General features: G+C 41.8%; 1 protein-coding gene across 1 annotated transcript; it reads right to left on the bottom strand.

Annotated features, from left to right (window-relative positions):
- Positions 1-2409: 2409 nt before the first annotated feature.
- Positions 2410-19287, bottom strand: stk35 (serine/threonine kinase 35). Its single transcript, XM_084069889.1, has 3 exons — positions 18516-19287; positions 14225-15037; positions 2410-6394 (listed from the first exon to the last, which is right to left on the bottom strand). Exons 1-2 carry the CDS (start codon positions 19108-19110, stop codon positions 14289-14291), a joined length of 1344 nt encoding a protein of 447 aa, XP_083926015.1. The 5' UTR covers positions 19111-19287; the 3' UTR covers positions 2410-6394; positions 14225-14288.
- Positions 19288-20686: the final 1399 nt, after the last annotated feature.

The raw sequence follows: 20686 nt of genomic DNA on the forward strand, positions 1-20686 counted from the left end.
TGAATTAAATCCCAATGCGACCACAGTTGCAGACTGTGACAATGAAGACAGTAGACCTGTCATTGTGTGTTTGTTCCGGTTGACTGAATATGTTACTGACCTCGCCTGGCCCTGGTCATCACGGCCAAGCCCAATTGTGCACAGGACTGCACACCAAAGTGATGGTCGGTCTTTGTTGTACGATGAATAGCAAAAATCACAGATCTACAAGCTTGTAGATTGCTCTACAAAAACATGTGTTAAAAGCTAGGTTGAAAGTGGTACATTACAGTACACAATTTACAATACTGGATCTGTCTGGTGATGTGCCGTGGCAGTCCTGTCACTCTTGGTTCAATAAAAACCCTAAAGTCCAGTTTATAGACGACATACACAGAAATTACCATTCACCTGAGCAAGGCATCTTTATTGACAAACAAGGGAGATTCCCTCTATATGTGAATAAAAGAACAGCAAATTAATGATATTAAAACAATACGACCTGATATATCACGAAGGCAATTCGCTCCACATCAAAGTCTACATGCAAACAAGTGTTCAGTTGAGCGCCTGGAGAATTCTGAAGTTCTTATCTATTACATTCAGTATATCAAAGCTGTGGCAGTCAAGGCCTGCCTTCTGACTAGAGCACTACCTCAGTGCTCCACACTCTATAAAGTAAAGGTTGACGGCCCAAGGTTCCACAATGGACCATAACTGGATTCTTCAACAGTAACTGTCTGAACTGTAATTTAAAACACTGCATCAACACATTAGGAGGTATAAAAAAGGATTTTGTCAGACGTGAACCTGGTTGAATTTTTAGGACAGACACTGTTGGGTAATCTGGTGAGGCAGACAGCCAATCACATCCAAAGGATTACTGAGAAACAACCTTTTCATTTGGTGCTGCATTGAGTATTTAGTGATGTGGCACGCATTGATCCTGTAAATATTCAGCAGGCGTCTGGCACCAGCAGCTCAGACCGGCACACTCATATTGGCTCTAGATTATGGCAGACACAACACAGACCAGCCCACATTCCTGCCTGCTTCCACTGGAGGCAAAGGGCAGCTGGGAAGTATTCTGATGCTTCTACCATGTACTCGCAGTGTCCCGTTTTCAAATCTGGCATAAGAACTCCCCTTCTTGTCTCTCTCTCCAACGTACTCATTTTAAAGAGAAACGTCTTATTTAGGGCTGTCCCTTCAGAGTAAAATATTTGATTCATATTTGATTAATCATCGGGCTATCATTGCCCTATCACAGGCCCTATCATCTTACCATGGTACCATCCCTGCCAGTGCTGTGAGAGGACCCTGATGTGACATGGCTTGACAGCCCTGTGACATGATACTGACATGATCAGTATCATGGTCAGTATCGGTCAGTATGTATGCTGTATATTTTAGTGAGTGTTATGCGCTTGTGCAGTACGATGGTTGTGCAGCTATGGGAGGAGTATTCTATTGTTTATTATTGTAAGCCTACTATATTGTGATCTCTTTCGTCTCCCTCCCTCCTTTAGAACCACATCAATGCATAATAGTATGTGTCTTGCCATACTGTGCTGTTAAACTGTACTGTGCTACCTTCAACAAAGACTGTGCCTACACAGGGTCCCCACACATTTTTAGCAATGAATTTCCAAAACTTTTCCAAAACTTTTCCAGAATATTTAGCCCAATTTCCAGGCCTATATAACAATCATTCGGCGCAATAATGTGTCTCTTACTCCTATGTAGAATGCCCAAAGATAGGCAGTGTAGCAAAAATAAGGTTTGAGACATACATTAGGCTGCCGTCACACAGCCCGTTCGGCGAAAAACTACTTATGTTACATATTTCGTGTAATATTATTCATGTTTATGAAAATGTTTTGTTTTAACAAAATCAATAGCCAAAAACAATGCATAGCCAAATATTTTTCCAGGACCCTTGATAAATTCCAGGACCTTTGATGATGTTTGATCAATTTCAAACCTTTTCCAGTACCTTTTCTGGATTTATTTATTATTTATTTCAAAATATTTCCAGGAATTTCATGACCGTGGGGACCCTGCCTACAGTATGTGCAACACTCCATCCTGTCTCCCTGTGAATTCTTACCGATTCTCTGTGGCGAATACTACCCTACCCGCCTAATACAGTCCTTACCCTCTCAAACAGTCAGTATCATGGTCAGTATCTTGGTCAATATCATAGTATCATGGTAAGTGTCATGTCAGTATCATGGTCAATATCCTGTCAGTATCATGTCACATGAAACAATTCCGAAACCAGGCCTCATTTGACAGCAGTGTTGAAATGAAGAAAATGTGCACTTGAATATATTAAACTTTTTGCCACCATAAAGTACAAGATGTCAGTTACAGTATATAATAGAACGGACTTATATAAATGAAATAATGAAATCAAAGATGTTCTCAGCTTGTAGCTTTTACTTTAATAAAAAGAAACCAACAACAATTTGTCAAACATATTTACAGCAAAAACATGATGCTTTAATAAACATCTAATGGCTCCAGTCAGCTTCATGAAGAAACAAATCAATACACATGACATTGTGAAAGCAACATTACTGAAACTTTATCTGTACAAACTGGAAATATGCATTGAAAGTAAAGAAGTCATAAAATGGAAGAACTTAACCACTTCAGTCATATGACGGTGTTGCGTGGCAAAAATAGAAGCTTATCTACCAGCTCACAACAAGTGTTGAGCTGGTAGATCTGCATTTTTCCCACTTTTTGAACATTATTGAAAGTTTTTGCCTTTAATGACATGCCCAAAATAGGGACGCCAGGTGGTTAAACCAAGTGGTTAAACCGGTGCAGTACCACAGCAAGAGTGAAATGTGTTGCATAGAATAGTGTGTGTGTGTGTGTGTGTGTGTTTTTTTTTTTTTTTTAAGTTGAATCGATCACTACAAAGTACTATGACTTTTTGAGGTGCACTCCAATAAAAGGCTAACTAAGGAAAGTGACCAAAGGCTCTCTGGATGACACGGTGTTTTATTAGTTATGTACAGTTAGCAGAGGTTTTTTGGAACACTCCTCAGTTCCCTTATGCTATATTACGTACAACTAAGATACAGTTTATGCCACATTTGGTTTGGTGCTTAAAGGAGTGCTGTCATACTATAGTGAAATCCTGAATGTCAATTTAACCACTTAAGCCCCTATTTTGTCAGGATGATGTCATGCCGCAAAATGAGCAGATCTACAAACTCACAACACGTTGTGTTATGTTGTGAGCTTATAGATATGCAGTTTTCACGATTATTAAAATGATTATTTTTAAATGTTCGCCTATGACATGCCAAAAACAGGTTGAAATGGGTTAACACATTATTTTTTACACGCTGAATTAAATTGTCACTCAGAATTTCAAAGTGTGGAACACAGGTCAGAGGTGAAAAGGTCAGAACTTTACAAACAGGTTTTCTCGTTTATGTGGCTTAACTGGTCCCATTGTTCACACGAGTGTAACATTACAACCGAGGTATACTGTAGGAAAGAGAAAGTGTGTAGCTCATTGGTAGGTAACTATCTACTCACTGAAAACGGTAAAGGCTAGGTGTTATCTGCAACCGAGGTTAAGCTGGCAGTCAAAACTGCAAGTGGAAGAAGCAACAGCAAAAAAGAAAAAAGCCACAACATCCTGTTAGAGGTTAGTTAACACTGAGGATATCGAGTCTGAGGTAACAAAAAGGTGCCCTTTGAGTAACATTAGGCTATTGAGACAGTCAAGGTAGAGAATCCTATAGAATGAGGTAATACCACCACACTATCAAACACTTCACACTATAGTGCGTCGGTAGAGTCACTGTAAACTAAACCAAAATGTTATACTGCTATACAGTGAAGAGGCTTGATTTTGTATTTCCTATATGCCATGAACGGTAGTCCAAATAACAACCCTGCCCCCTAAACTACAATCGTGGAAACCTGTCAACTGTTCAAAGAAGAAGAAAGAAAAAAATGATCTTAACGCCACACACAAGTTTTTGAACAAAGCTATTGATGGACAATATGCCCAATACCCTGTGGTATAATGATGCATCTTGCCCTGGTACATGTCTACACAGTAGCTAACTCTGAGAGTTACAAATGGATAAATGAACACCCCCCTTTTTTTTTTACTGTGTAGCTACAGTATTCCAGGGTGCCTTTGGGGTAGTAATCAGTGACCTTGTATTCTTCCTGAAACTGTAATCTTGATGGGTTGCAGGGGTCAAAATACCACAGGAAAAAGGTTCACTCAAAAAAAGCCACTCACGATCCAGAGGGCTCCACAACGGTAGTGTTTCTGAAACTAGGAGTACTTACAGTAATGTCCTCACTGGCACTAATGTACTTCATATTAAGATAACTTATCGATTTCTGGCAGTATGTAATCGAATAGACTGTGATTCTTACACATGCTTTTTACACTGCAAAATCATGAGTTAAAGGGACACTTCTGATATAGAACCTAAATTATATTGTTCTGATGAGATCAATAATATAGTGTGGCAAGAAATACCCTACATCTTCATCGGGAAATTTTGACATTGCAAAAAACTAGAGGTCAAACACGTGGTTTCACCAAATCGTAATCTGATAACGTGAAACAGCGTGGTTGACATCATCGTTTCGCAACACTACAACAACTACCGAGTGATGTCCTCGCATCAGAACAATGGGATTTAGGTTGAAAATCTGCCAAGTTTCCCTTTAAATTTAGGATTAAGGATTTTGAAGTTTATACGTATAGAACCATGGAAACTGTGTTCAAACAGTGTACACCAATCTGGTGCCTCAACCCTGTTATACAGGGCATGATGTACATATGACATTCTTACATTTCAAGCACTTTCATGGAGTAAAAACGTAAAAAAAAAAAGAAAAGATGGGGAACGTATCCAAATAGCAAATATTAAATCTTCCTGAAGTTGAAGCAACCCAATGCAGATATATTAAAAAAAAACATTCTACAACAAAGATGAAACAATAGTGATTATAAATGTTCTATTGTTCCCTTAAATGATCCAAATATTCTTTTTATATATTACAACAGCAATTTTGTAACAACCCTTTGCATAGAACAATATCCAAAGTCAAATAAGATGAAGGTACAGAACATGTTATTTTAAAACACTCAGAACATCCCAATGCCATTTAAATGGTATACATTATGTCATTCCAATTCCAGAGTGTACCAAAGTATCACACAGATACATCAACTTGAAACCATACTGTACAAAATTCACAGTAGCAACAGTGTATGTCATTCTTGTAAAAGTAAAATATCAAAATTAAACCAAAAATATATATTTCTAAGACATTTTAGGTTATTAGTCGGCCAATTTCTTATGATGAATCTTGCATTTTTTGGTCTTGAGTCAACACAAAGCGCTGCGTTATCAATAACACCATGCTCAATAATGGCGACATGCAATTTGTCTAACAGGTGCAATTTGGTATAAACTAAGGCTAATTCCTGTTCGACCATTTTAAAACAGTGACCTGATGGACAGGGCAGTTTGACTTTAAATGCACAATATATATATTTTATATTGGCCTGATAAAGAGGGACAAATAATAAATTACATATATAATTCTGTCATTATTTAGGAACCAAATTAGCTCTGCCTCCATTTGAAAAGGACAGGATAAGGCACAATGTGGTGAGGAATCTGTGGAAGAGGGAGAGGGGATTGCTTTTTATTGAATGCCTTGTGTGTTCTATGTCGAGGAGGACCATGAAACACTGTCTACCCAAAATGTTCACATTGTACAGTTTAAAAATCCCTTCTTCTTTATTATCCTGATTAGTGAAAGATGTTCCCTGGGTGCTCTGCTCTGCAGGGGTAACACAGTGCGATGGCCTCTCCTGCATAGAACCAGTTGTTTATGGACCCAGGAGGTACAACAGTGCTGCACGCTGAACATAGCCAATCTAGAAGCTCACAAAACTTGTAGATTGCCTACAGGGAGGGATGTTCAGGCTAATGTTAGGGGTATTACAAAAAATAAAAATAAAATACAAATAGTAAGAATAATAAAAGAATAACATTCGTACATTTTTAATTGATCCAATTTCTTCTTTGGGGCAATGTCCTGTGAGCACTTTTTGACACGGGCCAAACCGATTGATCAGCAAATATCCTCATAACTGTGTTGGTGTATGACTGACGTATAATTTGATGGCTCTGGTAGTGCTCATCATAACCTGGGACTGTTACCATTCCCTTCCTGGGATATCAGAAAATTGTCGACCTGCCGGGAGCGATGATGGAGTTGTAGCCTTCTTCACAGTTCAGGGTTCTGTAGGGTCCCCTTTTCCGTCTGCATGCAGACACGGGATTCCACATCCATTCAGTAAACAAATCTGCAGGGAAAGAGGCTGGGGAGGGGAGGAGTGGGAGGGCTGGCAGAAGAGGTTACCATTAGAAAACTCCAGGAAATAAGTCAACACTAGAGCAAGCAATCATTTATTTCCACACATTCCTTACAGGCTAATGAAAGAACAAAAAAAACGATTGTGTTACAAATAAGGCCCTTAAGCTATATGTAGCAAAGTAGCAAAGCCACTGATTGGTTGGCAGTGTTATGAAGTCACTGATTGTGTCACAGCAAGGAACCAGCTAGGTTAACCCGTTACTCAGATTACTCAGTGAATACCAATAACACAAACGAAAAACAGTGCCACCTCTGGTACGCTTTCAGTTCATTGTTGTCCTCCAATAATAGATTCCAGGCTGACACACAGCTCAGCTTATGAGAGTTCTCCCTCCCTCCCTCCATAGGTTGCATAACATCACGCACATGGTGTGTGTATAAGTAGGTTAAATCAGCAGGAGGAGTCCAATTCAAGACATGAAGAAATGTCTTGAATTCCCCAAATCACTCAAAAAAATAAATAAATATAATTTGTTTTTTTTTTTACTTGATTAGACTTGATTCCACGGCATGCAAATCAGTTTTGTCTTCATTTGATATGTATTCTCTGAGGTTCTTCAGCATGTCTCAACCAGGAGCAAGTTTTACACCCACACCTTTCACAGTTAGTAAACACACCGAGATGAGAAGTTATGGTAGCTCCTCAAGCCTTGAAGCAGACTTTTCTAACTCTCACCATATCTCTAGTTTTGCTTCAAGTAAGTAATGGCAGAAGTTAGACCGGCACAGATGGGGTTAAATAGTAGTGGTATTATTAATAGAGGTAGTTGGTTGTGGTGGTTAGGATTATAAACTGAGCCCCATTGTATCTTCACCTACCAAACAGGCCAGGCCCCAAAAGTTGCATAACCTAGAATAGGGCTAGCTTGTAAAAAACCAGCGGAGACCGGTTATCTTTGCAGAGGTGGGGGGTGTTGGTTTCCTCTGAGTTCAGGAGCTTATAGCAGCTTTTTGCTATAAAACTTGGGAGCAACTATGTCTGATTGTTATGAAATGGGAGGTTTCAATGTAGCATTAATGTTTGTGGCTCGAAAATTCATGACATGATACAAAAATGCTACCTCAGACTCATATCACTCAACACAAAAATTGATAATTTCATAAAATAATCTATCAATAATCAATCCCTATTTTAGGGATGACATTATATGTGACGTTTCAAAAGAATTCACAAATAGTGAAAATATCAGATCTACAAGCTCACAACGCGTTTGCATGACCCCGTTGTATGATGACGTATAAGACGACGCTTAAGTGGTTAATCAATTCATTGATATCAGAAATGGGCTTCGGGATTATTTGATTAATCGCAAAAAGTAATCAATAGAGTAATTACTACAAAGATTATTGATAGGTGCAGCCCTAATTTCACCCCTCAGTTAAGACGCATCGGTTCAGTTGTTGCTTTTAAGTACTTGGGTTGCTACTGAAACAACTGTCACATGGATCTTCTATTGTATCATCCCCTCAAACTCTGCTTTTCTTTTCTGAAAGAGCCATTGAAAGAGCTGAAAAATTCTGCTGCCCCCCGTAACTGAAAGTCTGTAATTACATGTCGACAAGCCCTCCTCCATCGGGAATAGTGCTAGCTCACCAACCAGGGAAATGGAGGGGGAGTGCAGAAGAGCACACAGACTCTAAACCAGTTCAAGCTAGTTATTATGAAAGTTGCATAACTCCTGACGTTTGGGAGCACATGGACCGAAAATGTATAAATGTAAAAGTAAAAGAAAGTTACACACACATACACATCGCCAGTCCAAATATGATGTTGGCATTTGTTTTCACTATAAAGAAATCACCATCTATAGGCCGCAGGTAATCCAGACATCTTGAAGTTATTCTGTCTCTCCATAGGGGGGACAGGCATAGTGGGATCACAGTGGTCTCTGCTTCAGGCTGCTAGTGGCAGGGCCTCCGACAAGCATCAGTTGATCCCGGCAATGACGCAGTATCTCCAAAAACCACACTTACAACATACTCCACTTTACAACCCTACATAATCCAGCGTACGTCAAATCGTCGATCTACAAGCTCACAACAAGTCGCAAGCCGAATGTTCACCTATTACGACATTCACAGAATGGGGATGCTAGGATTCATGTGGTTAAATTACCCTCGAGAGGACACCCTCTCTGAAGAAAGGTGTGTGTTCTCGCGCACGTCTACTCTACTGAGTACTCTGCCTTTCATCTATAATTCAGTGTTGAGAACAAGCTCTCGCTGGTGATGTCAAAAGGCTCTCAACAAACCAAGCCAACACCGCAACGTTTATTTGAAGCACACAAGTACCTGACAGGTACTGTGGATGAAGCAGCTGTGGTGAAAGCAAACAAACGCTGCTAAACTGTACTTACAGCCAAGCAGCAGTTATCTGCCATGTCATGGCGTGAGTGGAAGGCACTGATTGATGGTGACCAGACAGTGACACTGTTAAGCTGCGGGGAGGGGGGGGGCTTAGTGCTGGGGAGGGGCTTAGTGCTTATATAACAACTATCATATTAGTTCTAAAGCCATCACCAGCGAACCATGGATCAGTGAATGGAGACAGTCAAGCGGAAACACAAGGGTTCCCCGGTGGACAGTGTTTTCCCATCTGAACAGACAGGAGAACAATGACTTCATAAACTATGGATTAACACCAAAATAACATAAAGAAAGAGTCTTTTTCTTCTTCGCTAAACTTGACACATTTCTTTTTACATCTACTTTTCTTTCATGTACTGTTTTTCCTTCGATCCCCAATTTAGGCATTGCCAATTCCCCCTATGTGTATTATCATCCCGGTCACTGTCAACCCCCACTGTTGGCCCGAAAAGGGTATAAACTACCACATGCCTCCTCTGATGGAGTCACCAGACAGCGAGGAGTTTCACCAGGAGGGCGAGCGTAACTCATGTAGAGGTTCATGCTATCTTTCCCAGGTCCCGTCACCGCGGCGCTGAACAGGACAACCAACCCTGTTCGTTGGAGTGCCTTGCCAAGCTGAAGTCACCGCTGCCGGGAAGCAAACCTGGGCCTCTGCGGTGGTGGGCGAAAGGTTTACTTCTACGCCACCCCGACTTCCCGCTAACTCTGTGGCTTGAACTGTCACCCATTTTAATGTTGATATATTTCAATTAACATTTAACACAGGATTTTCAACAAAAACCTTAGCCTGAAGAAACGTCTTTGCTGTGCTCCCTCTGCACCCTGAGAGCCACCAGTAAAGCCTTCACCTCCCTCTCAGCAACTGGTTGTTGACTTTTACGAGTGCATAACATATATTTACTGCCTGCACATATGTAAAACAAAAAAGAAAATAAAAACAGTTACATAACTAGGCCAACCCCTTGCCACACCTCCTGAAATCCTATGAAGACCCCACTCTCACTGGCACCAACAATAATGCCTTCAGTCCTTGGTGATGTTGTTACACCCTGCCTAGTGACTATGTAGTACACAGTGTACCTCACGGACAAAATGCTGTCCAAACAACTGGATTGCCACTGGGGACTCATGGCCAGAGAGAGTGAGAGAGAGGGAGAGAGAGTGAGTGAGAGGGACTTAACCTATGTTCCCTGACTTCTCTCAGCCCTGATTGCCTTTCTCCAAATTGTACACAGTGTTCTGTCCATGGCTTTAAGAGTCAATCTGTACATTGAAGGCCTACATCAATCAACCTTTACGTGGCAAGCTGATCATTTACAAGATACAGAGACATGTACTAGCTCAGGGTACAAACATGCTCATTTAGTGTGTATATCCTGAACATTACCATTCGTAACAGTTTTTTTTGTTGTGTTACCGTCTTGAGACAGAGTGCCTTGGACTTTGCTATTTAGATCTCCCTTATTTCTTTACACTTTTTATTTGTATTGTACTGTGACATTATGTCTGATATAATATTCATATGCATGCCGCAAAGACTAGGCGCCCGGAGAAATCCCTTGACTTGCAAAATCCTGCTCATGAGGTAAAAAAAAATAAAAAATCCCAAAACAAACCATCTAATATGTGGTCCGGCGAGTTGGAGCTTAATGCGCATTGGCCTGGTTTAACACAGAGGTGGATGTTGGCTGGCAGGCAGCGCCAGGACAAAATGTTCCAAACATGAGCCTGGATAAGCCCTCAGCCAGAAGGAGACGTGCAGCCTCATTGTCTAGTGATGGAGCATGCAAGAGAGAGGGGGTGGAGAGAGCAAGGAAAGGGCGGAGGGGAGGGAAATGGACAAGATGGACCATGTGAAACAGAGGGTGCTCCTTTCAACCTGTGACATCAGACGGGTAGATGACGTCTGTTCTTGGCTGTCTGTGAGTGGAGGGTTTGAGGGCTGCTGAGCCTGGCCAATGTCAGAGAGCTAATGTCCAGACATGTCCAATTAGTGATTACCGGTGTTTTGACTGATATTTTGTAAAAAAATAAAATAACCACTTGTCCGAAACGGGGACGGCGTTAGTAGACATCGGCTGCATAATTGCCGATACCGATGTCGTCAAAAAAGCTTTAAGTATCAGCCAAACCAATATATCTGTTCGAGATAGCGGTGAATGGGCGTTAACGTGTGCTTGAGCATGCATGTACTGTGCTCAACAGATAATGCCAATTATGGGTGTGGCCAAAGGAACAATAATGAACTCACTTTCAGGGAGACAAATGCTCACCCCCTAATGACAGCGTGTATAGGGATTTGTATTTAGCATCCCAATCTTTACGTCACTGTTTGACAGCATCGCCCCCTTTGCCCCCTACTTCCAACACACACTCATCAACCAAAACACAGCCACTAATCCTGCGCTACCTTGGATGTGATAGGCTCTCCCATTGGCCAACTGCAGGGACACAGGCCAGTTGCATAACGTGCCAGCTATCCCACCATGTCACTCAGAGTGAGAATTAGGCCATTCTACATTGGCTGGGTGGCACGCAATTGAGTCCTTCTCTATTCACTAAGTACAGTTCTGTGGACAGCTGGACCCCAGGAGTTAGTCCACAGGGTAAAGGTGGCCGATGAGGTGTTAGTCTGAATGTGTGGATGGGGGTGGGGTGGTAAAGATGGGTTCAAATCAAGGGCAACAGACCAAAGCACCACAGATTGTTTGTGCACAGACATAAGAAACGCACAGTCATTCTTCCTATGGGCAGAGGGCTAGGTGCAAGGGCCTCGAGAATAACTTGAGAACCAAGCCATGGGTTCTGGATATTTAAAGGGATATTTCACTTTAAAAAAATAATTGGGCTATTTTATCGTCTACTCAGGCTTTTGTGAACCCCCCAGACAGTTTTTAAGCTTGATTCAGTATTTAGATATTTGATATTCATTTTATCAGACACGCCCCCTCCTATACAAACCCATGATAGATTCATCGAAAACACCTATCCTTGGTTCTGATGATTCAAACTGCCCTCCCAATACGTGAGGGGGCCGTGTTTTTTCGATTACTTTTTATACATTTTTTTTATTGTATTTTTTTAATTTCCCAATTAAAAAATAAAATGAAAATGAAAAAAGTAATTGAATACAACGGGTTTGTATAGGAAGGGCGCGTGTCTGATAAAATTAATATCAAATATCTAAATATTGAAAACTGTCCGGGGGGCTCACAAAGGCCTGAGTAGACTATAAAATGACCCAAACATTTTTTGAAAGTGAAATATCCCTTTAAGGATCGGATCATACAGCATGTTCAGAGTGGGATACATTAATATGTATTTAAATGTATTATTTGACATAATGTGTGACTGCATGTCACACAATATGGGGCTGTTACGCATTCTAAAGGAGGAAGAAGAGGACACATAAAAAAGGCTAATAATTTAATACCATCAAAACAACTTCTATTTAGTAATTTCCTGGGTATGGCAGCCTTTCTTTGAGCTCTGCCTCAACGTAATGTTTTCATTGTATTTGCATTATTGGATTTTCTTTGTCGACATTGTTGAGGAGGCTTTAAGTACAAGAATTCCACTGCCTACAGTGTTGCCACATCTGTATTGCAAGGGCATGTGTCTAAAACAAACAAAAAACAACAAGAACAAACTTGGAAACCTTCCACTGTAACAATGTTTTTTTTTTAACAAAGACAGCTGACTTGTGTTGATAGCCTTGTGCCTGTCTTCTAAAGTAACTGTGATTGGTCGGAGTTATGATCATGCAACCACTTTATATTGCATCCAGAATCCCAATTTCCCTCACTTGACGATCCAAAATAATGTGTTCATCATGGCTCCTTGTGGGAAACTCACGTAGACCATAATTCCGACACCACATGACTGCGCTATGAGCTCTCTAGATTTCTTTTCACCAATAGTCAAATACTGGCTAATCACCGGCACACAACTACGTATAAATAACCCTTAAATGTACGTCATTCCTTGAAAATTTTCTGCGCAGTCTGTCTGAAGCCTGATTGGCTATAATGACTCAGCTAAACCCATATTACTCAAATTGAGCAAGCAACTCCAATTCCAAGCATCAGCTTTCAACGTCAATATAAAAGACTGCAACCTCCAGTCTGTTCGCGAATAGTACCAGCACTTGGGTATGGGCGTTACCTAGCCTTGCCTAAAGATAAGAAGACCTATCTGGGCCTACTCTGTGTGGAGTTTGCATGTTCTCCCCGTGTCTCCTAGGGTAGTTAATACCCTCACAAAAACATGTAGTAATCCTGGTCACTATACTGCCTCCCCCTGGTCAGCCGGGGCGCCTAATGGAGGGGAAGGGAACTGGTTGGAATAACGTGTTCCTTCCACGCGCTACGTCCAACCAGGGAAACTCTCCCCTGTCAGGTGACAAGAAGGTCAGTTGGCTCTCATGCATTGAAGGAGGCATGAGCTCGGTCCTGGCCTCCCTAGGCTGGTGGGGGGGGTGTAGTGCCCAGGATCACTTAGCAAATTGGCACCGGGTGTAAAAAGGGTTACAAAATCGCGGGATAAAAATTAAAGTTAAAAAAAAAGAAGACCTATCTGTCTCAGAGAACAATAAGTGGAGGACATGTCCCAGATATGCTGCACTAGTCCCACCTATTTCTAATACTTAACATGCTCTATTCTTGTTACTGACTTCAGCCAGAGCTTCCAACCAAGCAAACAGGATGAACAAGAAATAAGGTACAGGCCATGGGGCAACGAAGTCTCATACCAATATCCTGGGGGCATTTACTGTATACAGTTAACAAGGGGTGTGGAATAAACGACGACTTACCTCTTGACAGTGAGTCAAACCTGGTGTGTCATTAAGCCTATGGGCTTTTCTTGAGTGTAAGGCAAGGCACATATCTTAACTGTAAACACACTGACAAAACAAAGGAGAGGAGGTACACTGGAATGGGGAAAGCTGCATTAAAATGCCCCTAGGGATGGAGCGGGCTGTAAAATAACATCGCTATGCAGGGAGGAGAGGATTTAGACTGGTACTGACTGGCAAACCAACAGAGTACACTTTGGCCCTGAGGGCAACACGCCTGGGTTTGATTAAAACCACAGGCAGAGGAAGAGAAAAAGAGTATGATGTAATAGAGAAAGAAAGAAAGAGAGAGAGGACATTTAAAACCAGGTGCAAGCTTTTTTTCGTTTTGGGTTACCATCCGTCAATGAAGAGCTGCTAATCTATAAGCTAAATAAAAGTAAACAACAACAACCAGTGACATCATGAAACCAGTGGCTTATGAATGAACCCTCAGCCAATAATGAAGGCTAAATGGATTAACTCTGATGAGGATTACCTGTTTTTGGTACGGGGTTACCAAGGGCCATGGAGTTAATAGTAGTTAACACTCTAGCTAATGTCTCCATGCGTGAGAGACGAGGTCAAACTTACCTGGGGGGAAAAAAGTCCCATCTAAACAGGGTGGTTTGAAAGAAGGAAGAGGGAAGGGTGGTCATCACGCAGCACACGTTACTTGGTCCATTCGCACCTCCAGCTGGAAGGCGTCAGGCCGATCCTGAGGGTTGACAGCCAGCATGTCATGGAGAAGCTTTCGCACTCCCTCTGACATTGAGCTCCTGGTCTTCTGAGGGATGTGAAGAACCATCTTGGGGTTCTCCAGCAATGCCTCCCCGACGGGCACGATTTCGGTGCCCTGCCGTATGTAGGTGCCGAGGAGTTCACGCTTGGACTCTGCGTCAATGAACGTGATCCGCTCAATCATAGCCCAGATGATGATGCCCAGGGCGAAGATGTCAGCCTTTGCCGTGTAGTGGCCCTCCCACACCTCGGGCGCCATGTAGAAATCAGAACCACACGCCGACGACAGCCAGAACTTGTTGACGTTGACAGCATTGTTCTTGTTGTTGGCGCCGCTTGCTTTGTGTGTCACTGTGCACTCGTCGCCATCTCTGTCAACCGAACTGAGACCTGCGCACACCTTACTAAGGCCAAAGTCAGCCACCTTGAGGACAGGTGTGCCGGATTTTTGCGAAATTAGGATGTTGTCTGGCTTGAGGTCACGGTGGACAATGTTGTTCTTGTGTAAGAAAGCCACGGCACTCGTCAGTTGGCGCATGAAGCTTCTGTTGGTGCGTGGATCGGGCCTCCGCGACAGGATATACTGGTTGAGGTCCCCTCCCTCACAGAACTCCATCACGAACCACAGGTAGCACGGCTCCTCCGGGTAACCCAGGATACGCTCACCTGTGTGGCATGCATATTGAAGAGGAGGGATTGGGGAGGGGACATAACAATTCATCACTAAAGCAGCATAATCAAATATTATCCTACATTATCCACTTCCTATATATATCCTACATTTGATTTATTCAGTTATGCAGCACAGTGAACTTCAGCAACACCAGTGACACTTTCCATTATTCATATTAATTGACATGAGGAATTTTAAACTGTGCCACTTCACAAACTAGAAAAGCATGACAAAGTCATGATCTAGCATTCCATTATTTTAACCTTTACATTACATACTAGGTAGACCTTTATTGATCTCACGAGGTAAATTCAGTTGTCAATGGCAGTACAGCAGTAATCAAACACAGGACAGGCACAGCTGTGTGTAGCAAAAATACTAATAATATAAGAAAAACAGTGAACAGGTAGTCATGCACAGGGATTAGGAAAAGAGTACCAACTCAGTGGGATTAGGAACCAACATTTATCGTTTGCAGAGTGCCTGTATAACTCATATACCCCTGCATGTAAAAAGAAGGTAAATGCCAGGCCATAGATTTCATAACTGACATAGGGGAGGGGGCAGAGTTGGTCACAATTAACTTACTTTAGTTTTCAGAGTGAGGATTTGAGTCGTAGACTGTCTGCAACATATGTGTTTTAAATGCATAATAATAATCTAACTTTATACTCAAACTGAACTGATATTAGGTTGTTATACATCAAAAGGGAATTAAAATTAACTAATCAACTACACTTAAACTTTCCCTGTGCATTACAGCAGCAATAGAGGAACTATTGAAGCCAATAGAAATCACTGCATACATTATGATACAGCAGTAAATTGCTGTTTTTCCTTTGGTAACTTGCACTATGTCCAATAACTGAAGCCTGTCTGTAGCCCACAAGAATGGGTCAGGCTTCGTCAGCACATTTCCCAGCTATGTGGGCAGATTCGTGTGGCAGAAGCACAACAAGTTTGATAAGAGAGTGTTTAATCAAACGTCTCTAATAGTGACAGTAGGCTTTCACAGTTTTTATTTTCCAGCATATTTAATAGGGCTTGGACCTGAACTTAGATCTAACCTTATAATAATTACGGTGCTTCTATCAGAATTGTAATACATTTATCTTGCTCGTCATGCTGAAATTATACAAAGAAGGCACTCTATAAACATTCTACCAGGCCAGGGAAGAAAATCGAAAGATAAACAATGTTTTTTTTTTCTTTCTTTCCTGTAATTTGTATCCCTTTTTTTCACCCGGTGCCAATTTGCTAAGTGATCCTGGGCACTACACTCCCCCCACCAGCCTAGGGAGGCCAGGGCCGAGCTCATGCCTCCTTCAATGCATGAGAGCCAACTGACCTTCTTGTCACCTGACAGGGGGGAGTTTCCCTGGTTGGACGTAGCGCGTGGAAGGAACACGTTATTCCAACCAGTTCCCTTCCCCTCCATCAGGCGCCCCGGCTGACCAGGGGGAGGCAGTATAGTGACCAGGATTACTACATGTTTTTGTGAGGGTATTAACTACCCTAGGAGACACGGGGAGAACATGCAAACTCCACACAGAGTAGGCCCTTTCGCCAACCCCACCTAGGGTATGGGGTTGGCGAAAGGGCCTACTCTGTGTGGAGTTTGCATGTTCTCCCCGTGTCTCCTAGGGTAGTTAATACTAATGGTTAATAAAAGGGTAGTTAACAATGTTTTGTTAGTGGGCAAGCACAAAGTAGATTAGTATCACAATATCCGACAAGCAGATGGGATCACTACCAATACTGATGCTCAAGCCCTTGCACTTGCAAGGCTTTGTGGAAGCAGTGGAATTGGCTTTCAAAATGATCAATTAAGTGCACAGTCCCCAATATTGTTACTGGGGACTACAGTATTGCCAATGTGGCACTGGCCTACAAAACTTAAAAACATCAGAATCCGATTAATTTGTCACATCACAGGTTTACAGGTGTAAATCAGTGGGTGAACTTTGTTTATGTGCATGGGTGAATATAAAATATATTAGCTGTTGTTGTTATAGGCTACTAGATTAATTAATTAAACTGCAGGCATGACAGCTACATGCATGGTTCTGGCAGCTTTGTCAAGGTTACTATATGATGTGCATTTTCCTGCCGCTAGATTGAGTAGTCAACAATAGATGGTTTACGTCCACACATTTGAACATTAGTTCTCAAATGCTGTGTAACTGGGTCTAAATTTGGTATTGATTATGACACCAAGACACCAACAATAATAATCAAGGTCATTCTACTTTATCAAATGGTAACAACATATGTCTGATGAGGATTAATATTTCATTGGGGGGGGGGCACACTAAATGATGACATAACAGCCCATACAGAGAAGGGTTGTAAAAGCTGCACAAAGAACCAGTGGTACATGCCTGAGTTTTAAAATTCTGCAATATTTCATAAATAAATTAGTTCATACTGTAATTAAATAGACAAAATGAGCCATAATAGGCTAATTGGATGGGACCCATAAGTGGGACAACTGAATTAATGAGATTTTTTTTTATTTTTTATAAATCAATAAAAAGGTAATATGATCAATTGTATTTGTATGACAATGGCACAGTATCCAAAATTCGACTACTTGGCTATGTGTTCACTGTGTAAACTTTCAGTCGCCCATGAATGGGTTAACTGCTGGCCATATATAGTACATGATGTTCTCTTGTGATCAGTGAGCACAGTGTGCCCTATACTGCCTCTGCCTCTAACGTATAGTACATACAGGACGTACAGTAGTACGTGTGTACAACATTTATGAAAAATAAAGTCACACATTTTACGTGAAATTTACCAAATTATCACATCATCCATGAACAAAGTTTTTTTTTGTGTCACAGCAATCGTTTGCATATAGCCAATGTTTGTTTACATAATGCTATAGCACCTGAAAGTTATTTGTTATGATTCAAAACCTCTACGAATATGCGTGGAATAACTTAGGAAAAATAATATGATATATAATAATGATTATATATATTATACATAATATATATCATTTAAATCTTTATCTTTGGTGCATGAATTAAGATGTGTTCGCGTTATGTAAACAGCTGGGTTTAGGGTTAGGTCGCTTGCAAAAAAAACAAGCCATCAGATCGCGACGCGTTACCAGCTTGTAGATCTATTTTACTGGCAAGCGACACCGTCATACTATGAGGTATACATTCGTATTTAGAATGACAACATTGTGGACTTGTTGCAGCAGTTTCTTTGTTTATCACACTGCAGTTACACTCTAGTACAGTAGCCTCGGAAACCCATGGCTTTTTTGTTGTTGTTCTCAACCTGTGGGTCGGGACCCCCAGGGGGGTCCCCATGACAAGCTCACAACGATGTGAGCTTGTAGATATTTTCACAATATTAATTTGTGGAATCAGTTCAAATATTATTATTTTTTTTTTGGGGGGGGGGGGGGTCGCGGCCTGACAAAGGTTAAGAACCACTGCTCTGGTGACATACCTTTCAGCGAGGTCTCCACCAGCCGCAGGTACAGCTTGGAACTCTTATTCCCGTGGCTCATCTTCTGGGCCATGCCGTTCCGCTGCAACACGCACTCCTCCAGCTGCACCACGTTCTCGTGCTTCTTCCCCAGGCTGGCCAGGGCCCAGAACTCGGCCAGCGCCAGCTCCACGTTCTCCGGCGCGTCGCACTGGAGCTTCTTCACCGCCACCCGGGCGCCGGTCTTCCGGGCGATCGCCTCGTAAACCACCCCGTAGCTCCCCCGGCCCACCTCCCGCAGCAGGCTGTACCGCGGCGCCATCACCATGGTGGCCTCTTCCAAACACTCGTTTTTAAGGAAGTTAATGGTGAAACAGTCCTGCTCGTCCGTCATGTGAACGTCCGCCACGTCCCCCGCCACCACCGGTGCAGTGGTGTTGTTGTTCTCCACCGTCAGGGAGCGAAGGACCTTCTTGTCCACCTCCCGCCTCTGCTGCTTCATCTTGGCGTTCCGGTCCGCTGCCGGTGGCTTGTTCTGCTGCTGCTGCTGCTGCTGTTGCCTGCAAGCACGCAGGCTCCTCATCTTTCGCCTCCTCCCGTTGTTGCAAATATCCATGACTTCTTGGAGAAGTGTTTCTCTTTCATTACTTTAAAATTCAAACTTGGGTAAGTTTGAACTTATTGCTGACGTTTCAATACAGTTCGGGTTGAAACGTCAGGTCTCCTGCGCTGTGGTGCCTCTAATTAAGTGCTACAGAAAGTATTAAAGTAAGTGTGTGTCTTCGGCAGTACAGATCCCCCTAATCTGGATTCATAAACAAAATGTTCCTCCTTCCAAAGTACAAAGAGGGAACAGAGGGCGTGGCCTAGCCTCGCGTCACACGGCTTTACGCAGCAGTACCCGCGGAAAACCCGCTTTGTGTTTACTGTTCAATACTTATATCCAGTCTAGAGCCCGCCTACAGGATCCGATCATTTCCACAATCACATACAAGCTCGCACATAGACCGTTTCTGTATCCGTTCTGGACCGGATCTGCAAACTGAAAATTGAATTGACCCCGCTCTAGTGTGGGATGCCGAGTTTCATCTTCCTCTGGGCGGGCGGGGGAGGAGTTTTATAATATGTGCCCAACAACAAATCTATGTTTTCTACTCTGAAAGCTTTTATAATTCATACCAAATGGGACCTACGATATCTATACAATATATAAAGTATAATTCAAATTAAAAACATGCATGTTTTCTTTATAGTATGGAAAATATTTTAAATAAAGCGGTCCCACTGAAATGCAAATGAGGGAAAGTCTATTCTCGTCACAGGGGGTGGAGACACAACACGTTGGGTTTGTTTTTATTTTGAAATTTATATACCGTCCCAGATTTATATTTTTTTTATCGTGGTGTTGTTGTTATTAATTCGTATGTTGCCTATGGCATATCGCGCGAAATACATGTATGCTCCTTTCGCGCGTGCAATTCCTCCCGTTGACACGGTTACATGGTGTTCTTTAGAACATGGTGTACCCATTTCCAGCATGTACATTCACGTGCACCACGAAACACGTGTCGAAGGCATGGGATTTATTTGACCACTCAGCGCTTGATGTCGTAATCATAGAAACCAGCGTGACAACATGGAGTTATTCAACACATTTTATTAAACTACAACATTGTTATTAAAGAAAATAAATAATATCCGTTTATTATTATTATGATAATCATCATTAATATTATTATTATTATTGTTATTATTGTCACCATTATGATGATGATGATGATGAATATTATTACTTCTATTTGTACTCTATTATGATCAACTTCATTTATTTATCCAGGGTAAATTATTGTTGTTATCAAAGTATTGCATTAGTCTTAAAGGCATATTATGTAATTTTGCCCTGTGTTTACATAAACCAATACAATACATACATATTACCAGCAGTTATCAGCCACTGGAGTGTGGTGGTGTTTACCTGCAGAAACACCTGCAGTTTGTTTTGGTAGATGGGGACGTTTTTGGGATACCAAAACAAACAGTGAAAACACCAAAATACAGTGAGAGGCCAATGTGTTTCTGCAGGTAAACACCACCACACTACTCCAGTGGCTGATATCTGCTAGTATAGAGGGAACTGATGGATTCAAAAATATATATATTTATTGTTTTGTTATGTATAAACACAGGGCAAA

The sequence above is a fragment of the Gymnoscopelus microlampas genome (genome assembly GCF_963454915.1).
Source record: "Gymnoscopelus microlampas genome assembly, chromosome: 10".
In the NCBI taxonomy this organism is placed as follows: domain Eukaryota; kingdom Metazoa; phylum Chordata; class Actinopteri; order Myctophiformes; family Myctophidae; genus Gymnoscopelus; species Gymnoscopelus microlampas.